This window comes from Puma concolor, chromosome C1, assembly GCF_028749965.1.
Source record: "Puma concolor isolate L17-30 chromosome C1, mPumCon1.1.hap2, whole genome shotgun sequence".
Classification (NCBI taxonomy): domain Eukaryota; kingdom Metazoa; phylum Chordata; class Mammalia; order Carnivora; family Felidae; genus Puma; species Puma concolor.
The window spans coordinates 48723884-48746626 of NC_141674.1; the positions used below are offsets into that span (position 1 = coordinate 48723884).

Here is a 22743-nt window from a genome sequence, read left to right on the forward strand (position 1 = left end):
GCTGACAGCACGGGGCTTAGACTCCCAAACCACAAGATCTGAGCCGAAATCAAGAGTCAGAAGCTTAATCGACTGCGCCACCGAGGTACCCTGAACCTTCCATTTTTGAATTGAGGCTGAGGTCCATTTATGTCCTTGTGTAAGATCACCTGGCTGGAATATGGCAGTTGGGAGTAGAATGAAGATAGGTATTTGACTCAACCCACGTGTTCTCCTCTTCACAAGTGTATTGGAGAAAATTTATCAAAAGCTTTTGGAAATGCAGATTCCCTAACTTATTTGTCAGCAAAACCAAAAGGTTTGTTCCATTTGAATGAGTCTGTATTGACTGTGATGGCCCTTGCTCTCTGCCTTCGAGAGGCAAAGAAGGATTCCAAGAAGCAAAGGTAGTCTAAAACTAAGACAACACTTTGGCAGAGACAACTATGGAACCTATAGAGTGTGGTGCCTGACTGCTTGGCAGTTTTTATAACCTTGGACACGCAATTGAACTCTCTCAGCCTTAGTTTACACATCTAGACAATAGGAATAATGATGGAATCTTCCCTTAGGGTTTTCATGAGGGTTAAGTGATTTAATTCCTATAATATGCTTGGAGTAAGGCCTTTGGTAAGTAGCCAGTCCATCTTAGCTGTTGTTGTTGCCAACAACACCACGATTACTAGGAAGTCAGCATCCTGCACAGACAGTTGTTACCAGTGGAGTAAAATGAACTCCCTCCTTTGGGTAACAGAGCAGCCTCCAGGATAGCCCACAGCATGGGTTAAGAGCTTTCACAAAAATATTTTTAAATATTTAGGTTCATTGCAAAGGATTAAAGCACACAGACATATACAAATGCGCGTTCTCTCTCTCTCTCAAAACAAACTATTACTTGTTTTCTCCAAGAGCACAGGGCTTGGAAGTGATTGGAAATGCTCTGGGGAACATATTTCTGTCTTGGTTTCCTTGCTTCACTCAGATGTCTGATGAGAAGCATTTGCCATTTCAAACGAGTGAGCGTGAGCAGGAGTCGGCTCAAAGGTTTATATGTGGGCAGAGCCAAGCAAAGCCTTCACCTGACATTTCGGAGCCGCAGAACCACACTCTTCCAGTGGAGCTCTGCTATGGCTGACTCAGGAGCAGGTTTAAATTTTGAGACAGGGTGGAGGTGGGGTGTGATGCGTAACCTTCCAAAGCAGAGTATGTACTATAAGTTACAAATAAAGCCTGCCATCTGGTTTGAGGCCGGCATCTGCCTGGGTTCAAATCCCACCTTGGGCAGTTACTAACTGAGTGACTGTGGATATCTTATGCAGCCTCTCTGAGACTTATCTATCAAATGGGGCTAAGAGTCCTGGAAGGGAAGGGGTGCCGGGCAGGAAAAGAGATGATTTGACTTTGGTGGTTATCCATCTACCTGTCAAACACTGGGTTCTTAATGGTTGTGAACATGAGCTATCTTATTCACCCCAAAGCCACTCTGGGATGCAGTTTAGGGAGTAGTTTCTAGGCCCGGCACGTGATAAATGTTCACGGGCAAAGACCAAGTGACAAAAATGAAGATCGTATAGTGTGTGCTCCTTCCGGCTGGAACACTCTTTGTATCGTACACACATACACAAAAGCTCACATACGCACACTCCTACTCACACACATACCTTCACACCTACTAAATAACTTCTATATATGTTTTACTTCGTAATTCTGATGTTACCTCCTAAGAAAGCCTTCCCTGACCCATAGACTGGATTAGGTACCTCACTTATTTGCTTTTATCAGACCTTTTGATTTTCATCCATTTACATATCACACTTTATAATTGCATATCATGTGATGGTCTGATTAATATCTTTCTGAGGCTGCCCAATGATTTATCTCTTTTGCCTAGGACGGAAGGGTTTTCTAGGACACAAGGCCTTCGGTACTAAACCAAGAGATTCCTGGCCAAACTTGAATGATTGGTCGCTGTAATCTGTCTGAGGGCAGGGGCTGTGCTGTTTTGTTTAACATTCATTGCCAGTGCCTGGCACAGACTTGGATCACAGTGGGAGTTCAGGAAACATCTGTTTTAACAGTAAGGAAAGAAGTATGTCAATGTAAGCCAAACTGACTTTTCTTGCAAAAGTCTCTTTTTCCCCTGACATTATTCTTTCTTTTTTAGGTGTTAAATGTCCCTTTTTATAAATTATCTTGATTTCACACAATTTAGAGTTGACAGTGTTTTGTAGTTCCCTTACCTTGACTCACCTCCTTCCTTTTGGAGCTTCGGAAATCCTGATTTGAGGACTCACTAGTTTAGTGAAAAGGCAACTGGAACGTTTGGGGTCAAGACAATTAAATAATGTTTGTCCGTGTGCTAAAATGCTGGACTAAAAATTTCATGAGGGCAGAAATCATGAATATTCAGTTCATTTCTGTATCCCCAGGATGAGACATAGTACCAAGCACATAATAAGGGCTGAATAAATATTTGTAGGATAAATGAATGAATGGATTTGCTGCCTATCCAGAAGACATGTGGGAGTAGATCTGACATGCCTCCCTCCCTTTCCCTCCCCACCCTCCCCTACACTTATCCACAACCAGAAATATGACTTCAACACTCATCCCTGCTAGATGGATGAGAAACACGCACCATTCCTAATGAGTGAACATGTGGTCCGTCCTTGTCCGTCCAGGTTCATGTCTTGATGTATTCTCCTAATACCTGAAAGGACTTCTGTGGTCTGTTACAAACACACTGTTGCAGTGTCTTGAGTCCTAAGAACACCTCTCCCTCACCTACATGGCTTTGTTCAAGCCCTTCCCTTGACCTAGAATGCCTGCCTCAGTCCTGCTCATCTGAGCTATGTCCTATTCCCTAAGACCATTCACTCCTGGCCTGCTCTGTCCCTCCATAACATTCTATGTATTGTCTTTACCATCCCGTGGACCACACTGCATCCTATTTGTCTATTTACCTGTGGAACTCCCCTCTAGATTGGTAGATTCCTGAAGATAAGAACTCTGTGTTCTCATCTCTTTGTCCCCAGCACCCAAGAGGGGGAGATGGCATGCTATTAGTTGACTAGTAAGTAGTTGGAGAAGGAAGGAAATGTGTCACTTACCTATTACCACAGAAATGCTAGGTGACAAACACAAAATGTTAGTGACATACAAGACATGTGTTTTTGTTCACAAGTCTATCAGTTAGCTGGGTGATTGTGGTGATCTGGGCTTGTTAGTGCTGGTTGACTAGGGTGATCCACTGATCTTGTTTGGGCTGTCTCTTATATCTGAGATACACCTGCTACATTTGGGTTGCCTCAGTTCTGTTGCATGTCCTTCCATCCAGCAGGTTAGTCTGGGCTCTTCTCTTTGCAGAGGTTGAGAACCAAGAGGGAGAGTAGAAGCACACAGTCCTCTTGAGACCTAAGCCTAGAAGACTGGTGGTATGACTTCCGTCTCATTGTGTTGGCCAGGACAAGTCACCAGGCTGACCTAGATTCCATGGGTGGGGACTCCACCTGTCAGTGAGAGAAGTTGTAAAGTCACATTGCAGAGGAAATGGACACAGGGAGGGGTAGAGAATGGGGGACATTTTTGCAGTCAGTCTACCACAGAGAGGGAGCCAGCAAGGAAATGTCCTACCAGTTTCTTGCCAAAATGATCTTTTGCTTCTCCGACATCTTAAATGAATGTAACAGGAAGACCTTCATCCAAAGATGAAGCCGTGCCTTTCCTTTGGAAGGAATGACTTTCTTACCAAAGAAGGTATTTAATAAGAAGTTGAATCACATGGTCACAGAAACATCAGATGGGAGGAGGATAAGGCTTCTTCTAGCCCTGAGCGTCAATTATTTTCACATACTTTGCCTCTTTCTTTTCAGATCAGCAAAGACCCAATTTTTGTACCAGGTGTCTGGGGCCCTTATTTCTCAGCCATGGTCCCTGGGTTCTGGCTGAATGAAGGTGGTCAGAGCGTTACTGGAAAATTGGTAAGTTGACACTTTCTCAATACGGGCTTAAATGTTTTCATAGCCTTGACTAGTCCATTTTGTCACCCTCCCCATTTACCCCATATATAAAATTTGCAGGCTCCTAAATCAGAAGAATTAGCTTTCTTTTAGAGCACAGCCTGACATATGGTGCGTATGCAGCATGCATTTGCCAAAGGAATAAATGTTGGTCCAGGCACTGGTGACTAACGCATCTTGACACCTACCTTTCATGCAAAAATCCATTTTTTTTTTCTCACGTCCGTGAGAGTGATACTCTACTCTGTAAAAAGGACCATGTTGCTCTCCAGCCAGAATCCTTCAGTGGGGACCTCATTCAGATAGTTTTCTGGGCACATCGCATCTTTCATGGTCCAGCCCTTCCAGTCCCACACATGTACTTGTCACTAAGGCTAGATTGCCTTACCCACAACTTCCCCATGGCTTATGTTATTCTACTCCTCTGTGCCTTTGGATGTGTTTCTTTCTCTGCTCAGAGAGTTCTTTACCACCTGGATAATTTTAGTTGTCCTTTAAGACATGACTCTACTTATAGTTTTCTATTATTATTGGTTTACTAATCTGTCACTTCCAGAAATCTATGAGCTCCTTAAAGGCAAAGGCCGTATCATACTTTTCTTTGCGTCAAGCTCAGTGCCTCCTTCATAGAAGGTGCTTAAGAAATTTGATGAATTTGTGGGGTTGTCTAATAGGGAAGATAGAAGATGCATAAAAGTGACATGAATACTATACCAGAGGTGCAAAGCAGAGTTGACCTAAAGCTAGGTTAAAGAGCTAACTCTTTGAGGGCGAGAAAGCATTTGTGCTGAGTCTTAAAAGGTAAACAAGGGACAAACCAGGCAAAGAAGCGTAGGGCTACTCTTTTAGGCAGAACTGGCATAGGACCAAAGATATGGGAGTTAAAAATAACAAGGCCTACTTGAGGTAATAGCACATAGTCCAGCGTTTAAATTGTGACATAAACTGTTCTTAGAAGAATGACTTAGGATAAAAGTTAGAGAGCTGGGCAGGGACCACATCATAAGAAGTCCCTGTAGAACATGCTCGGGAGCTGATATTTGTCTGGTGGACCAAGGGGAACCACCAAAAGGTTGGCAGAGCGGACGCATATGTTCAGATCTCAGTTGTCCAGACTCCAGCTAGCAACCGTGAGGAAGAAGGCCTGAGGACACGTGGCTGAAGGTACGGAGATGATTTTAGTAGGTTAGTCCACAGACAGAAAGCCTTGCGGGCTTGAATGAGGACAGTGGCAATGATGACTGAGACCTCAGGTCAGGAGAGGTCAGTGGGCCCTCAGGGAGATTACATGTGGAAGGCAAGGGAAAATGAGACCTAGGCTCAGCCAACCTCACATTTACTGTGTTACACTGAAATCATCTGTTTATGGCCTGATTCCGATACCGACTCTCCAAATGTTCAGCAGAGTTATAGTGGTCTGATCCAAAGCTGGCTATGGATGCAAATCACCATTAGTTTCCATTTCTTAGTATATTGCTATTTTATACTTAGCTGCCTCAGGTTCTCTTTCACCGTCCATGGAAGCATAGATGGATGGCTAGATTCAAAGCATATGTTCTTTTTTTTTTTAATTTTTTTTTCAACGTTTTTTATTTATTTTTGGGACAGAGAGAGGCAGAGCATGAACAGGGGAGGGGCAGAGAGAGAGGGAGACACAGAATCGGAAACAGGCTCCAGGCTCCGAACCATCAGCCCAGAGCCTGACGCGGGGCTCGAACTCACGGACCGCGAGATCGTGACCTGGCCGAAGTCGGACGCTTAACCGACTGCGCCACCCAGGCGCCCCTCAAAGCACATGTTCTGGAGGAATTAAATGGATTAGGCCTTCATCAGGCCCTGCTTTTGAGGAGCTCACTGTCTAGTAGGGAAGCTTAGTGACTGTAACATAACATCTGATTGGTCTTAATAACCCCATACTAGAGAAGTTGAGATGACACCACTGTCTGAAGGTGCCATGGGACTCAGGCTTTTCATTCTCCTATTTTAACTAGTGTCATGTGTTTACACAACTGTCAACCTAGATATCCGTTCTTCTCTGTGACACATTGAAAATCCATTACTGAAATATAGCCCTTTTCAACCCTGCGTCAGAGTATAATCACCCTTCGCAGACCCAGAACTCCTGGATCACACAATCCAGAGACTTTGTGTTTTTTTTTTTTTTTAACAAGGATCATGATGCAGTAAACCAACTCTTTGTGCAGGATGCATTGTTCGTGCAGCTGTCCATCAACAGGTTTTCAGAGACTTAATATGCAAATTGAACATCTGTGTCAGTCTGGAAACACTCTTCCCAGTATTTGGCTCAAAGTTTGCTCTGTTGCTATGGATATAAGCCATCTTTTCCCAAACATTATGACATATCTTTGTGGATAAGAATTGGTTCCGCTTGTTTCATGAGCCCTGAATTTAAATAAAAAATGTGACCTCTTTTTCGCCATTAATAAAATCTTCATAATAGTCTACTATGACTTTCGACGGGAGTCATGGAAATTGTTGGCCCTTCTGTAGTTAGTTGATTTTGTGCCATCAGCCAATCAAGCTGCGTTTGGAGTTCCACTTTGGGCAGTTCTACTTCTATAGTTTTATTGGCCATAGACTAACCTATGGGTTATAGACAGCAAAATCTTAGGAAATCTAAATGCTCACATGATGGGACAAAATCTGAGTCAAGAACAGAACAGATCACCCAAAGCATCAGTCCAGAGAAGACAAGCAAAGAGACAGAAACAACCTATAAAATAGATAAAATAATAATAATGATAGTAATAATAAAAATCACATTTAATTGAGTATCTTTTTCTGTGGACAGGACTTATATATATAATCTTGTTAACTCCTTGCATGATATTTATAATCATCACAATGCCTGCCATTCATTTTTAAGGCTTATTTCCCAGTCTCAGTGCCAAGAGCTTTGCATATACATCTCATTTAATTCTCTCGAAACCCCTGTAAAATAGGTACAGTTGTTGTCCATATTTTTCCGATGAAGAAGAAAAACTCTGGGTAGCAAGCACAGCCCCAGGAGATTCCTAGTGCACCATCAGTGGCCTTTTTCTGTGCCTTCTTTGCCTTCCTTTCCTTTTACTTATTCTCCTCAATTCTGTTGTGAACTCTGACCTCTGGTTTTACAACACATTGGTTTCCTAGAGAACACTGCGGGGAGGAAGTTACATTTTTTTATGTTCTTTGTCTCAAATGCACATCTCTGACATGCTGCGTCTGTTCCGTTATTGCATTGTCCAAAGTACATTCTAAACATGCAGTCACAAACATAACCACCTGAAGCAGAAGAGGAGAGAAAGGAGAGGAAGAGGGAAGGAGGAGAAAGAGAAGGAAAAGAAAAAAAAAAAAGAAACAAAAAACTACCTAATCTCTAGATTTGCGGGGTGGGAAGCAAAAGTCTCATTTTTATAATTAAAAAAAAAAAAGAAAGAAAGAAAAAGAAAAGATCATCTATCCCAAAGCAAATCCTTCATTCCAAGTATGTGAATAGATTGCTACTGGAAAACAAAACAAAACAAAACAAACTCCATCTGGTTAACTTCAGCATGAAGAAAAAAAACAGAATAGGATTTCTTCTGGCTTTGGACCTCTTATAGTTTCATTCGACTGAGACTTGCATTCATTTTCCACTCATTTCAGACTTGTGCCACTGATACTCATTTCCTTTTAGAAGGGCACATGCCTCCAACCTGTGGATGATTGATTTTAGTTGCATCAATTGGGCACCCATCAGGAATTGCCTCGTGCTTGTCAATACTCTCTCCAAAATAGTTGTGCAAAAAATACTGCTTTTCGTCCAGACCTTTTTCATCGAACACCAACCCGTGCAGTCACCAGATGCTGAAACTGGTTTCCAGCTGGACCATGGCCATCCCTCTCTCCAAACACTCTTGTCTGTCTTACTTGGAGTCATTTTCATTGGGGGAGGTGTAGAGTGAGGGAGGCAAAGTCAAATTTGTGGCTTTGGCTTTCTGGGACAGGTAGGCTTGGGTGAGGGTTACCTTTGAATTGTTTGAACCTAGAATTTAAATTTATGAACTTAAACTCCAGGGTCACCATGTAGCAAGACGTTGTGTGCCCAGAATTCTGGCATTTGTGCTTTGGGAAGCCTCTCTGTCCCCTGCCTTATCCCCAGTGCTAGTCAGCCCAGCCCTAGCCTCAGGAAGTCAGTCAGTCTTCCATAAGCGGGTGTACAAAGACCTTGCAGTGTGGGTGCATGGGGTGCATGGATGGAGATAGTGATTTCACCCCTTCCATTATGTTGCAGTGATTACACTGGGCCAAGCAAGAATACGGTCACACGATTCCTGTCCTCCAGTAGCTTATCATCTAATGGGAAGGCTGGATAGAGACCTGATAATTATTAGTTAGTGTAGCACATAGACTGTGCTACCCCTGCAGCCTACTGGGAGTATCTGCTATGTGACAAACACCTTCAGGCCCTTTCTGATCAACCCAGCCTGTCTGTGTGGCCAGTGTTATTACTTCAGTTTTATGGTTCAGAACAATGAGGTAACTTGATCATGGCCTTAATAGTTGTAAGTGGGGAAGCTTTGATTCAAACCCGAGTGGGCTACCAGAAGCCCCAGATCTCTCCAGAACTGGACCTGACTTTTGTGGAGCTACATTTTTGAGTTTTTCCTACACTTGTCTTATATAGTCCCTTGAGAAGCAATTATTGTGAGTTAGTAGGACTTTCTTTTCAAGTGTATTGAAGCAAATACAGTTGACAGGCTTTGTAGGACGATGAGAGAAAAAATGCTATGTGTATCAGTATTGACAGATTCTGTGTATAGACTTAGGTATGTCCCCAGCATTTCACATTGGCTAATTGAAATGACTTCGTGGATACAAAGACCTACCCTGGATAAGTAAACTCTTCTGTGTTCCCTCCCACCCAGGCTTTCACTGTATTTTTTGTATACGCACCTGGATTCCTGCACAGCTCCCTGATGACCTTCTTTCTTCTAATCCTTCCCTCTCTGATTCTTTTGTCTTAGTGTGTCCCGCTCAAACAAGGTACTATAGACTGGGTGGCTTATATACAGCAACACTTTATTTCTCACAGCTGTAGAGGCCGGAAGGCCAAGATCAAGGCAGCACCTTGGTTGGGTTCTGGTGAGGATCCTCTTCTGGGTTGAAGAAGAAGTGGAAGGGGAGGACTCTGGTCTCCTCAACCCCTTACAAAGGCATTAATCCCATTCATTAGGGCTCTACCTTCATACTTAATCACCTCCCAAAGGCCCCACCTCCCAATACCATCGCTTTGGTCATTAGGATTTCAACGTGTGAATTTTGAAGGGACACAACATTTAGTCCACAGAATTTCAACTATGTGTTGAAAGCACATAGATGTGACCCTGTCACTCTTGACACCTCTCCAGTTATCTGTAGGATAAAGTCTAAACTCTTTAGAGTGATGCTTGTTTAAACAGCCAGTATTTATTGAGTGCCTATGTTCATGTTACCGTTCTGAGTGAGAAATAGTGACGAAAATAGCTTCTTCTGCACCCCACTCCAAAAATCTGCCCCTTGACAAGCTTACATTCTAACAAGAAGAGACGGATCATACACAATACATAGAATGAGAAAGCCATAGAGTTTATTTTATGGTTAAAGTTGTTAAAAGTAAAAGAGGAAGTAAGCTTATGGATTCAGGTGAGCAGTTTGCAATTTTAAAAAAAGGTGGTCAGGGTAAACCTTACTGATGTGACATACAAACTTAACAACCAGGAGGGGAAGGAAATTCGCCATTTGGAAACCTGGAGGAAGAATGTACCAGGCCAAGGGAACAACCAGTGCAAAGGTCCTGAGGGAGGATTGCCTGCCTGCGACATTACAGGAACAGCAGGGAGGCCACAAAGATGGAGCAGAATGACCCAAAATGAGAGTTGTAGGGAATAAGTTTACGAGGTAATTTGGGACTATATTATTGGTCACTGTGAAAATTTTGGCTTTTGCTCTGAGGGAAATGGAAAGCCACTGGAGAATTATGAGCACAGGACAGATATGACTTAGTTTTTAAAGGATCGTTCAGACTGCTGCCTGACTGCTATGTTGGAAATAAACTGTGGGATGGGGGGTGTGAGAGACAGAAGCAGTGACACCCCAAAGAGGCTTTTGCAGTAAACCAGCTGAGAGATGGGGTTGATGGCAGTGGAGCTGGTAAAACGTGGTCGTATTTGGGGATGTATTTTGAAGGTAGAGACGGTGAGGTTTCCTGATGGATTGAATGTGAAAGGTGCAGCAGAGAGAGAGAGGTCAAGGTTTCTGAAGGATAGCATTGCTATCAATGGAGAGAAGATAGAGTCAATGTCAAGGAGGCGGGGGTGGGGATTTCAGAATTACCGTTTTCTAACTCTGGTAACTGATACATTCTCTGTGTTGATCCTCAATTATTTGTCTTCATTTGAGTAAAGACCACCTCATTTATATTTTCATCAAAACAAAAAAATTGGGATGAATTCTTGACTCTCCCCTTCCCTTCTCTGGCCACATCCAGTCAGAAGGTCCTATGGATTCTAAGTCCAAAATGTATAACATCTCTCCATCTATTTTTTTTTTTTAACCTTCTCTCCCAGCACCATCAGTCAAAGCACCATTTTTCCGTCCCAGTCTATGTAAAGTGCATCTTTTATACACAGTATATAGTTGGGCCTTGCTTTCCTGCAGTCTTGTAATCTCTGATGTTTACTCTGATGTTGAAACTACCTACAATTCAACGTGAAGGTGAATGTTGTTGGATTTAGGTCTTCCATTTTGCTCTTTGTTTTCTGTGGTTCTGGTTTTGTTTTGTTTTGTTTTGTTTTTGTTTTTTCTCTCTCCTTTTCTGCCATCTTTTGGATTATTCAAATATCTTTCAATTTTCTGAATTCCATTTAAATTCTTCTATTTGCTTTTTAGGCATGATAGTTTGAATTCCTTTAAATGATGTCTTTGGGAATTATATACAATAAACGTCATGAACTTTTCAGCCTACTTAGATTGTATATTATAAACTTCATGCAATATAGAAAAAACATTCAACTGTGTAGTTACATACTACCCCCCCACTCTTAAATGCTGTAAGTCATAATATGCGTGATGTCTACATATGTTAGACATCCAACAATATAGTAGTTGCTATGTTGTTTGCTTTATTTTTATTTTTTTAAGTTTATTTATTTATTTTGAGAGAGAAAGGGAGTGCGTGTGTATGTGAGCAGGGGAGGGGACAGAGAGAGAGGGAGAGAGAGAATCCCAAGCAGGCTCCATGCTGTCAATGCAGAGCCTGATGCAGTGCTTGATCTCATATGCAGGGCTCAATCTCACAAACTGTGAGATCACGACCTGAGCCGAAATATCAAGAGTCTGTATGATTCTTAACTGACTGAACCTCTCCGGCACCCCTGTTGTTTGCTTTAAATAACGCATGAGTCTGCCCAGGGTGCCATACCAAAACACCATAGACTGGGTGACTTAAACAATAAACATTTATTTCCTTACAGTTTGGTGGATAGAAGTCCCTGACCATAGTGCTAGAAAATTAAGTTTCTGGTGAGAGCTGTCTTCTTGGCTTGTGGACAGCAGCCTCTCCCTGTGTCCTCACGTGGCCTTTTCCAGGTGCATGCATGTAGTGAGAGAGCTTTGGTGATCCTTGCTCTTCTTATAAGGACAGCAATTCTATCATGTTAGGGCCCTACCCGTGTGACCTCGTATGACCTTATTTACCTCCATAAAGTCTCTATTTCCAGTCACATGGAAGGTTGGGGCTTCACATCAGAATTTTGGGAGGATACAATTCAGTCCCTAATAAGTCATACGGATTTCAAAGAAATTCTGAGAAGCAACCATTATCTTTTGCATTTACCTACCTGTTTACCATCCCCTTTGTTTTTTTTCTTTCTGAAAATGTAAATATCTAATATTTTCCTTATCCTGGAGAACCCACTTCAGCATTTATTCATTTCTTGTAGCTGTACTGACAAAAAAGAAAAAAAAATAGGTTTTTTTTTTTTTCCTTTTTTAGTGATTTATTTTACCTTCTATCTTGAAAGATATTTTTGCTCAATACAGAATTCTTGGTTGAGGCACCTGGGTGGCTTAGTCAGTTGAGCCTCCAACTCTTGATTTCGGCTTAAGTCATGATCCCCAGGTCATGGGATGGAGCCCCGTGACGGTCTCCACATTGAGCAGGGATCCTGGTTGGGATTCTCTCTCTCTCTCTCTGCCCCTCTCCCCCCACTTGTGCTCTCTGTCTCCCTCAAATAAAAAATAATCGTGGTTGACAGGTTTTTTGTTTGTTTTTCTTCAGTGCTTAAAGATGTTACTATCTTGTATTCTGGCACTCTTTTTTTCTCAGGAGAAGTCCACCATCGTTGGTATTGTTTGTCCCATGCGTACAGTATATTATTTTTCTTCTACCACGTTCTTGATTTTCTCTTAACCTTTGATTTTTATTATGGTGTGCCCAGACATGGTGTTCTTTGGATTTATCCTTCTTCTCCCGGATTTGCTAAACTTCTTGAATTTGGAAATTTCTCTCTTTCACCAAGTTTGGGAAATTGTCAGCGTTTATTTATTTAAACATAGATAAATACTGCATCCGTATGCCACAGCAGCAATATAAACAGCACCACAAGATTAATATACCTAGAAGACAAAAGAAAGTATTTAGAACTGTGGTTCCCTAGTGACCTAGCAAGCCATCCTTTCCACAGACCCAGCAGTTGGAGTGAGTGTAAACTTCAGCACAGGTGGTGGCTCTTGACAATACATTTCCTAATGCAGTAATAAGAAACACCAGCAATGTGAGGCTAGGAACAATAAGACAAATGTTTTATAGGTAATAGATATGGCAGATCTTCATTTAGCAACAAGAGTAGAGGTGTGGTTCCCATGAATCTGTACCACCCCTGGCTTAGGTATTTTCCCTGGGGGATGATACTATATATTTGCCCCTTAATATCATCAGAGTGTGTGCCTGTATGATATATAGGCATCTCCATTGCACCCATACTCACAGACCTACCTCATTACCAAGGCCCCGTGTGCTCTTATTCCTCATACTGTGACTCCAGTTACATATATTTGAGACCCTTGGGCATTGTCCCATAGGCCCATGAGGGATTTTTTCCCCCCAATCTCTGCCTCTCTACCACCCCTCCCACCTCTCTCTCTGTCTCCTTCTCTCCCTCACTTCCCCTCCTTCCCTCCTCCCCCTCACAATTAAGTACTCTCTCTGGGTCTCTTTTCAAGTTCATTGACTTTCCTCTTTTATCTTCAATCAGTGTGATGCCTATCCACTAAATATTTCGGGTATAATATTTATCAATACTAGAATTTCCGTTTTAATAGTTTTTGTTTCTTTGCTATTTCTTCTCTATTTATTGATTATGAGAATATTCTCCTATCCTAAAGCATTATTAAACTATTGACTTCATTTTCCTTGGTTTATTTATTGCTTGTTTAAATGTTTATTTGTTAAGGTGAGCAATATTACATTCAACAATGTCAGTACGTACCAGTGCTCAGATCAAGCAACAATATTAGTCTTCTTCTCACCTCTCCTCCTTTTTTGGATGTATAGCAAATTTTTCTTCATGTTGATTTTATTTTGTTTATTTTTTTATTTTCAGCATATTTTTTATTTAAATTCAAGTTCATTAACAATGATGTAGTCTTGGCTTCTATTTTCAGTATAATTAACGTACAGTGTTTTATTAGTTTCAGACATACAATACAGTGATTCAACAATTCTATACAATACTCCACGCTCATCATGATAAGTGTACTCTTAATTCCCATCACTATTTTCCCCATCCCTCTACCCACCCACTTTCCCTCTGGTAACCATCAGTTCTCTATAGTTAGGAGTCTGTTTTTCGTTTGTCTCTTTTTTTCTTTGCTTGTTTTGTTTCTTAAATTCCACATATGAGTAAAATCATATGGTATTTGTCTTTCTCTGACATTTCACTTAGCATCGTATCTCTATGTCCATGTATATTGTTGCAAATGGCAAGGTTTCATTCTTTTTGATGGCTGGGTAATATTCCAGTGTGTGTGTGTGTGTGTGTGTGTGTGTGTGTGTGTGTGTGTGTGTGTGTGTGTATTTACATATATACATACATATACATACATACATACCACCTCTTCTTTATTGGGACACTTAGGTTCCTTCCATATCTTTGCTATTGTAAATAATACTGCAGTAAATATAGGGGTGCATATGTCTTTTTGAATTAGTGTTTTTGTCTTCTTTGTATAAATACACAATAGTGGAATTAAGGGATCCTATAGTAATTCTATTTTTTATTCTTTGAAGAACCTCTACACTGTTTTCCACAGTGCCTGCACCAGTTTACATTTCTATCAACTGTACATGAAGGTTCCTTTTTCTCCACGTCTTTACCAACACTAGTTATTTCTTGTGTGTGTGTGTGTGTTTTTTATTTTAGCCATTCTTACAGTAGTGAGGTGATTATCTCATTGTGGTTTTGATTTGCATTTCCCTGATGATGAGTGATGTTGAGCATCTTTTCATGTGTCTGTTGGCCATTTGTATGTCTTCTTTGGGGAAATGTCTGTTTAAGTCTTCCGCCAAATTTTAATTTGATTATTTGGTGGGGGCGGGGGGGGGGCTTGGTGTTGAGTTGTATACATTATTTTATTATTTTACTTCTTAGTTTTCTTTTCTTTTCTTTTCTTTTCTTTTCTTTTCTTTTCTTTTCTTTTCTTTTCTTTTCTTTTCTTCTTTTAATTCCAGTGCACTTAATACTGTGTTCTATTAGTTTCAGACGTACAATATAGTTATTCAGCAATAACACATATTAGCCAGTGCTCATCAAGATAAATGTACTCCCATTCCCCTTCACCTATTTGTATGAGTTCTTTGTATATTTTGGATACGAACCCCTTATCAGATATGTCCTTTGCAAATACCTTCTCCTGTTCAGAGACTGTCTTTTAGTTTTGTTGACTGTTTCTTTTGCTGTGCAGAAACTTTGTATTTTGATGTAGTCCTAATGGTTTATTTCTGCTTTGGTTTCCCTTGCCTCAGGAGACAGATCTAGAATAAACTGCTGAATTCTTGCCTTCTAAATCCAGTATCTGTGTCATCTCAGGGTCATTGTCCATTAAATGGCTTTTCTCATAAGTATGGATTACATTTTCCTTCTCTCCATATGTCTAGCAATTTGGGATCCTGTCTTAAACATTATGATTGATATATTGTAGAGACACTGGGTTATTCTTATTTCTCTGAAGAGTATCTTTTTGTTTGTTTGTTTGTTTGTTTGTTTTTAACAGGTGGTTTATTTGGTTGAACTCAAACTCTCAAATTTTGTCTTTCTTGTGATGGACACCTACTGAAATCTCTGCTGAATTTTTTCAGCTTTAGCTAGGCTACCTATAATGTAGTTCAGAGATCATCCAGAAGTTAGGGTAGCATTTGTATGATAGGGTTGAGCTTCCTTTCCATGGCCACTGAATCCCCTGTGCTTACTACAACTAGAACAGAGTAAATGTTCAATAAACATTTGTGGGATCTACCAAGAACCTAATCTTCTGAGGCCATATGTGAGTATTGGTGTGTCCATTTTCCACTGATAGGCAGAGCTTTGTGAGAGCTTTAATTGTGTGACTTTAATTTATCTTTGAATCTTCAATTATTACAGTGATGCCTAGCACAGGGTAGCTATATATCACATTAGTTTCATGAATAAGTGAACCAATTAACAAACTATAAAAATACACAAAGCTATTAACTTTGATGTTGAATGAAACTAAAGTAGCTCTGCCTTAAATCAGAATTTGTCCACCACCTGTAAGTGAAGCGGTTCTATCTAAAGCTAGTATTAAAGTTAAAAAAAAACAAAAAACAAAAAACACAGTTTACATTTTCTTTCAGGAATGTTTGTTGTTCTTAAGAACTGTTCAGTGTTGAAACCCACAATTCTTTCCAGCAACATAAAAGAAATTATCTAGGTTGGGCTTTCTTCTTCCATTAGATTTTTATGAGAGTTTCAAGTCTGGGAAAAATCAGGCAAAATGTTTTTGCTTTGAGATAAGAAGGCGAGGTAAGGAAAGAGTTGGAATAGCCAAGATGAAAAAAGTGACATTTCAGGTAAATGCAAAAGGTGAAAAGGAGTTGTGGCAAGCAGTGAACATTTCTCTGAGCCTAATGATTTTGTTATCTGCAAAGTAAGGTAAAAGACAGCCTTGAGACTAATACATAAAATTGATTTTAATAGAAAAAAACCCCACATGCAAGAAGATAGCTATGTCCTAGCAAAATCATCATAGAACCTAAAATTCTGGAATTCAGAAGTCGCCTGTGTCATGTGTTTGTCCTGCCTGTGAACTCTGTGCCAGCAGTTTTGATATCTCAGGCAATGCGGTCCTCCGTGTAATTTTACAAACACTTGGCTATTTGTCATATTAATTTCTTAAATGTTGCAGAGAGAGAATTAGAAACGGTCTTGTGTAAGGTCATTCCCTGAGCCAGAATCAACTGCAGTCTTAGGAGTCCCTGTTTGTGTTCTTCCTGCCATATCAAGAGTTGAAAACCCAAATGCCTAAAGGAGTCAGACAGCATTAAAGAATAAAGACAAGGCAAACAATTTTTTTTTTACTTCCACAGAGAAGTTTTTCTTTCAACTCATGGCGCTCTAAAGAACATTTTATGTTCCTTCCTTTCATAGAGAGATGGGCATAGAGAAATAGATCTCTCCTACAAGTAAAACATGAGTGCAGTCATGATGAGGAAATTGGTAAAATATGGTGCCTGTTGTTGGGGAATGGTGGAGACCAGTGGTGCCTTCTACATAGTGAAGGGTACAGTCCTATCTGAAGGGATCAGCTCTAGCTGACTCTGGCCATGGGGAAATATGTGTGGCCAGTGTTTTACATAAGCCAGTTCTTCAAGAGAAACCAAAATCTGGATTTCAAGTGGAATCTCCCAATTTAAAAATATTGGCTGATTTTTTTAAACATTATATAACACAAATAAAATACATATGTGAGCCAGATGTCCCCTCATACTACCCATCTATGATCTCTGTGTTGTGTTGTCTTTCTATTTCTCCCATGTTCCAAATACAGATGGCACCTTTGTAAGGAAGGACCTAAAAACCCAACCCTCATTATATATCATCATAAGGTAGCTTTTCCCTCTTGATCTAGAAAGCCATCCTGAAGATCTGACTCCATCCAGCTCAAGCTTCCTACCTATCCATATAGTTTGTAGACTTCTCTGCTTGCTCTCAGAGCTGAAATCTGAGAAGATGGAGGAAATAAGAAAGTAGTCATAAAGTTAGGCGAGCTCTGTCTATATATTTCTGAGGCAACCACTTGGCAGATACAGCAGTCATTGTGGTTAAACTGGTTGTTTTACGGAGAAACAAATAACCACTAATAGGACACTATGTTCTATACTGGACTAAATGCATTAGAGAATAGGACATAAATAGAGAGATCAGCCGTACGATCAGGCACTCCAGGCTATTGAAATGAGTGCTCAGTTATTTGAAAAAACTGGCTTGTTCTTTGCTAACCAGAGTGGGCCTTTACCACCAGATGCTGGGGGCGGGGGGGGGGGGGGGGGGGGAGGCGGAGTGCAGCTGACCATTTGAGATTCTGTTTTCCCAACCATTTTTACTCTTTTGGTGATACCCCCTTCTTTTTTATTGATGATGTTGTGAACTGAGAGACACCCATATACCAGGCACTTGGCCACTACTTTCCCTGCAAGGCACATTTTATTATCCCTATTTTACAGTTGTAGATGTGGCTCTGAGAGGTCAAGTAACTTCCTAGGTAGCACAGAATGTAAGTATAGACCATGAATTTGAACCCAAGTCTTGTTTCCAAAGCTTATGTTTTTTGTTTTTTTTTTTTTACTAAGGCACTGTTTTAATATGTAGATTTTGTTATTATTCAGGTATGAGGCCAACAGATCAGGGGTTGATTGTCATCGAAAGGATGGTTCCTTGCACACAGTTCTCAAGAGGAGGGGGCACTCCACGCCACCCCAGGACCACGCCACCCAAGGGAAGCACCAGGCTTGTCCTAGCCTTCTGGTTCCTGGCCCTGAATTGCTTAGAGCAGGAAGCAGTAGCCCATTGAGGTGGGGGAAGGTGGGTTCTGGAGTGGTTAGTTTGCATATGAAAGGTATGCTTTCAGGTGTGCTGAGTCCTTTGCTTTCTCTGGAACTTGCCAGCCCTGGGAGGGGCAGTCTCTCCAGGGTCCATAAGGTCATAGAATCAAAGCATCAGAAATACAGAAAATAAAAAGACATGATTAACATGGCCACATTTCCTTTTCTTAGACCCAAAAGTCATTCTTGACTCTGATTTCCTTATATTCTATAATTGGTTAGCCACTAAATTTGTTTTGTTTTTCTCCAAATATATCTCATTCATTCATTCAAGACGCCAGGCATTGAGGTAGGCACTGGGGATTGGGAAATAATGGGGCTCTTGATTTAAAAGAGTTTGGAGTGTCAGTTAAAGACAGACATATAAACTAGTGATTGTTTAAAACAACTTGACAAGTGCCACAATGGAGCAAGAACAGGAAATATTTTTGCCTCTTGTTCTCACCATCAGCCTCTGAGCCCAGGCTGCATTTCCTGCCCTCCCTGTCTGGTCATCTCTCCATCCTGCATACCCTACCAGACTGCTTTGCCTTAACTTCTCATCATTTTGCACACAAATCAAAATAATTCCATGGTCTCTAATCCAATAAAACTATAAATGCTTACCTGACTTTCAAGAACTACCGTCTGCCCCCCCCATCCATCCAATATCTTCACCACTTCATGTATTCTCTAAGTTAGCAGTCACCCTGTGACCAAAGTGTGCCCCGTACAGACAGATGTAAAGTATATGGTAGTGCTTCCAGAATACATGGCAGTGTGTGAGTATATGATGTGCCTCCATTATGCTTCGTGCCTCCCACATCTTTGCACAAACATTTCCTGAGCAGCAATGATATGCCAGGCTCGGGACTTCACCAGTTTCCTTACTGCCCACAACCATATATGTCTTTGCATCTCCATATCTAGTCATCACAGCCTTGTTCCCAGCATATCCTGCCCCTGTCTCCCTACTCCTCCAAGCTGCCTGTTCTCAGCCTCTCAGCTGAAGCCTTGGCTCTCCCACCTATTTAATAATTGCCAAATTAATGACTTCTTTATTTTACTATGTATTATATGTATTGTATTTCTTACTTTCTGCTGTATTCCCAGGACCTAGTCCCAGTACCTGATGCATTAGGCATTCATTAAATACTGAATAACTACATTCATGCACACACCACACATGCTAGTTTCTGTGCTTCTCACTGGACACTCATTTAAATCTCCCTTGTCTGAACTCAGAAGGTGTTCCTATAGAAATGAGCATCAAATCAAGTAATGACTTTACTTATCCATCACTGATGCGACTCTTTAAGGTCCAGACGCGCCCCATCACAGTAACCCAAAGCTGAACCTGTAGGAAGTTAACACTCGAAACCTGCATAGTTTTTTCCCACTGAAATGACCAATTGCTTTGATATTAGTTTGAGCATTTCTGCATTACTGTATAAATGGAATTCAGCAACGTATACCTGCAAGTTTGGTAGACATTATGGCATAGTAGTTAAGAACAAGGACTTTAGATACAGGAAGACCTTCTCAGTTTGAAACCTAGATCCGTCATTTACTCCCTCTGACCTTGGGCAAGTTGCTTAGTCTCTCTTGGTCCCAGTTTTCTCATCTCCGTAATAGAGAATAGTATCTTTTTCCTGCAAGCAGAGTAAGGAATATATGAGAAAATGTATGTAAAATGCTTAGCTCAGTGTTGATGTATGGTAAATGAGTCAGTAAATTTTAGGGGATGGTATTTACACTGTTGTTGACATTGTGGTAGACACTGTCGATATCCAGCACCCCTGTTTTAAAGGGAGGCTGGGGGAGGGCACAGGAGGTTTTTGAGACTCAGAGTAGTTAAATGGCTTACACAAAGTCACACAGCTAAGTGGTATCAGAGCCAGAACCCAGACCTGGCCTCCGTGGCTCCAGAAAAAATTCTCCTCCCCTTTATACATGTTAGGAAACATGCTTAGAGAGCCTATCTCCATGAGGCCAAAATAACCAATCAGTTCATAGTCTCAATGAAAATAAATTGGTCCCAATGGTTTTGGAGTCCTGGACACTCATGTGAACACTGGGAAGACACACAGATGAGGTTCAGGAACACAAGTACAGTGTTGGGTGTGTTTTAGCAAGCCGGGTGGTAGCATCATGGGAAAACATTTCCCTTCCTGATACCGTTATATATTATTTTGTTTAGAGCTACCTAGTGGATTAAGGAATAAAATCAGAGAGACGCGATTTCAAATGAGAAGAAGGTAGTTGTCCACAGAGCCTAGACATTTCTATCCTTGGTGAGCTATGTCCCAGTTTCTCATGTGATAACTCTTCTTTCTTTTTTGTATTTTTTTTTTCACGTGCTAACTTTTCAATCAGGAGGGCTCCTCTTTTTTTTTTTTTTTTATGAAATTTATTGTCAAATTGGTTTCCATACAATACCCAGTGCTCATCCCAACAGGTGCCCTCCTCAATGCCCATCGCCCACCCTCCCCTCCCTCCCACCCCCCATCAACCCTCAGTTTATTCTCAGTTTTTCAGGGTCTCTTATGGTTTGGCTGTCTTCCTCTCTAACTTTTTTTCCCCCTTCCCCTCCCCATGGTCTTCGGAAGTCCTCAGGGTCCACATAAGAGTGAAAACATATGGTATCTGTCTTTCTCTGTATGACTTACTTCACTTAGCATAACACTCTCCAGTTCTATCCACGTTGCTACAAAAGGCCAGATTTCATTCTTTCTCATTGCCAAGCAGTATTCCATTGTGTATATAAACCACAATTTCTTTATCCATTCATCAGTTGATGGACATTTAGGCTCTTTCCATAATTTGGCTATTGTTGAAAGTGCTGCTATACACATTGGGGTACAAGTGCCCCTATACATCAGTGCTCCTGTATCCCTTGGGTAAATTCCAAGCAGTGCTATTGCTGGGTCATAGGGTAGATCTATTTTTAATTTTTTGAGGAACCTCCACATTGTTTTCCAGAGCGGCTGCACCAGTTTGCATTCCCACCAACAGTGCAAAAGTGTTCCCATTTCTCCACATCCTCGCCAGCATCCATAGTCTCCTGATTTGTTCATTTTAGCCACTGTGACTGGTGTGAGGTGGTATCTCAGTGTGGTTTTGATTTGTATTTCCCTGATGAGGAGTGACATTGAGCATCTTTTCATGTGCCTGTTGGCCATCTGGATGTCTTCTTTAGAGAAGTGTCTATTCATGTTTTCTGCCCATTTCTTCACTGGATTATTTGTTTTTCAGGTGTGGAGTTTGGTGAGTTCTTTATAGATATTGGGTACTACCCTTTGTCTGATATGTCATTTGCAAATATCTTTTCCCATTCCGTTGGTTGCCTTTTAGTTTTGTTGATTGTTTCCTTTGTAGTGCAGAAGGTTTTTATCTTCCTGAGGTCCCAGTAGTTCATTTTTGCTTTTAATTCCCTTGTCTTTGGAGATGTGTCAAGTAAGAAGTTGCTGCGGCTGAGGTCAGAGAGGTTTTTTTCCTGCTTTCTCCTCTAGGGTTTTGATGGTTTCCTGTCTCACATTCAGGTCCTTTATCCATTTTGAGTTTATTTTTGTGAATGGTGTAAGAAAGTGGTCTAGTTTCATCCTTCTGCATATTGCTGCCCAGTTCTCCCAACACCATTTGTTAAAGAGACTGTCTTTTTTCCATTGGATATTCTTTCTTGCTTTATCAAAGATGAGTTGGCCATACTTTTGTGTCCAATTCTGGAGTCTCTATTCTATTCCATTGGTCTATGTGTCTGTTTTTGTGCCACCACCATGCTGTCTTGATGATTACAGCTTTGTAGTAGAGGCTAAAGTCTGGGATTGTGATGTCTCCCACTTTGGTCTTCTTTAAAATTACTTTGGCTATTCGGGGCCTTTTGTGGTTCCATACGAATTTTAGGATTACTTGTTCTAGCTGCGAGAAGAATGCTGGTGCAATTTTGATTGGGATTGCATTGAATGTGTAAATAGCTTTGGGTAGTATTGACATTTTGACAATATTTATTCTTCCAATCCATGAGCACGGAATGTGTTTCCATTTCTTTGTATCTTCTTCAATTTCCTTCATAAGCTTTCTATAGTTTTCAGCATACAGATCTTTTACATCTTTGGTTAGATTTATCCCTAGGTATTTTATGATTCTTGGTGCAATTGTGAATGGGATCAGTTTCTTTATTTGTCTTTCTGTTGCTTCATTATTAGTGTATAAGAATGCAACTGATTTCTGTATGCTGATTTTGTATCCTGCGACTTTGCTGAATTCATGTATCAGTTCTAGCAGACTTTTGGTGGAGTCTGTCGGGTTTTCCATGTATAATATCATGTCATCTGCAAAAAGTGAAAGCTTGACTTCATCTTTGCCAGTTTTGATGCCTTTGATTTCTCTTTTTGTCTCATTGCTGACGCTAGAACTTCCAACACTATGTTAAACAACAGCGGTGAGAGTAGACATCCCTGTCATGTTCCTGATCTCAGGGGGAAAGCTCTCAGTTTTTCCCCATTGAGGATATTAGCTGTGGGATTTTCATAAATGGCTTTTATGATGTTTAAGTATTTTCCTTCTATCCTGACTTTCTCAAGGGTTTTTATTAAGAAAGGATGCTGAATTTTGTCAGATGCT

General features: G+C 40.9%; 1 protein-coding gene across 12 annotated transcripts in view; it reads left to right on the forward strand.

Annotated features, from left to right (window-relative positions):
• FGGY (FGGY carbohydrate kinase domain containing) overlaps positions 1-22743 on the forward strand; it is a 420763-nt gene that overhangs the window by 275728 nt on the left and 122292 nt on the right. For all 12 annotated transcript variants that reach the window (XM_025912763.2, XM_086717131.1, XM_086717132.1 and 9 more), the window contains one exon: positions 3852-3959. In XM_025912763.2, coding sequence (XP_025768548.1) covers positions 3852-3959 — 108 coding nt within the window. The remainder of the gene's footprint in view (positions 1-3851; positions 3960-22743) is intronic.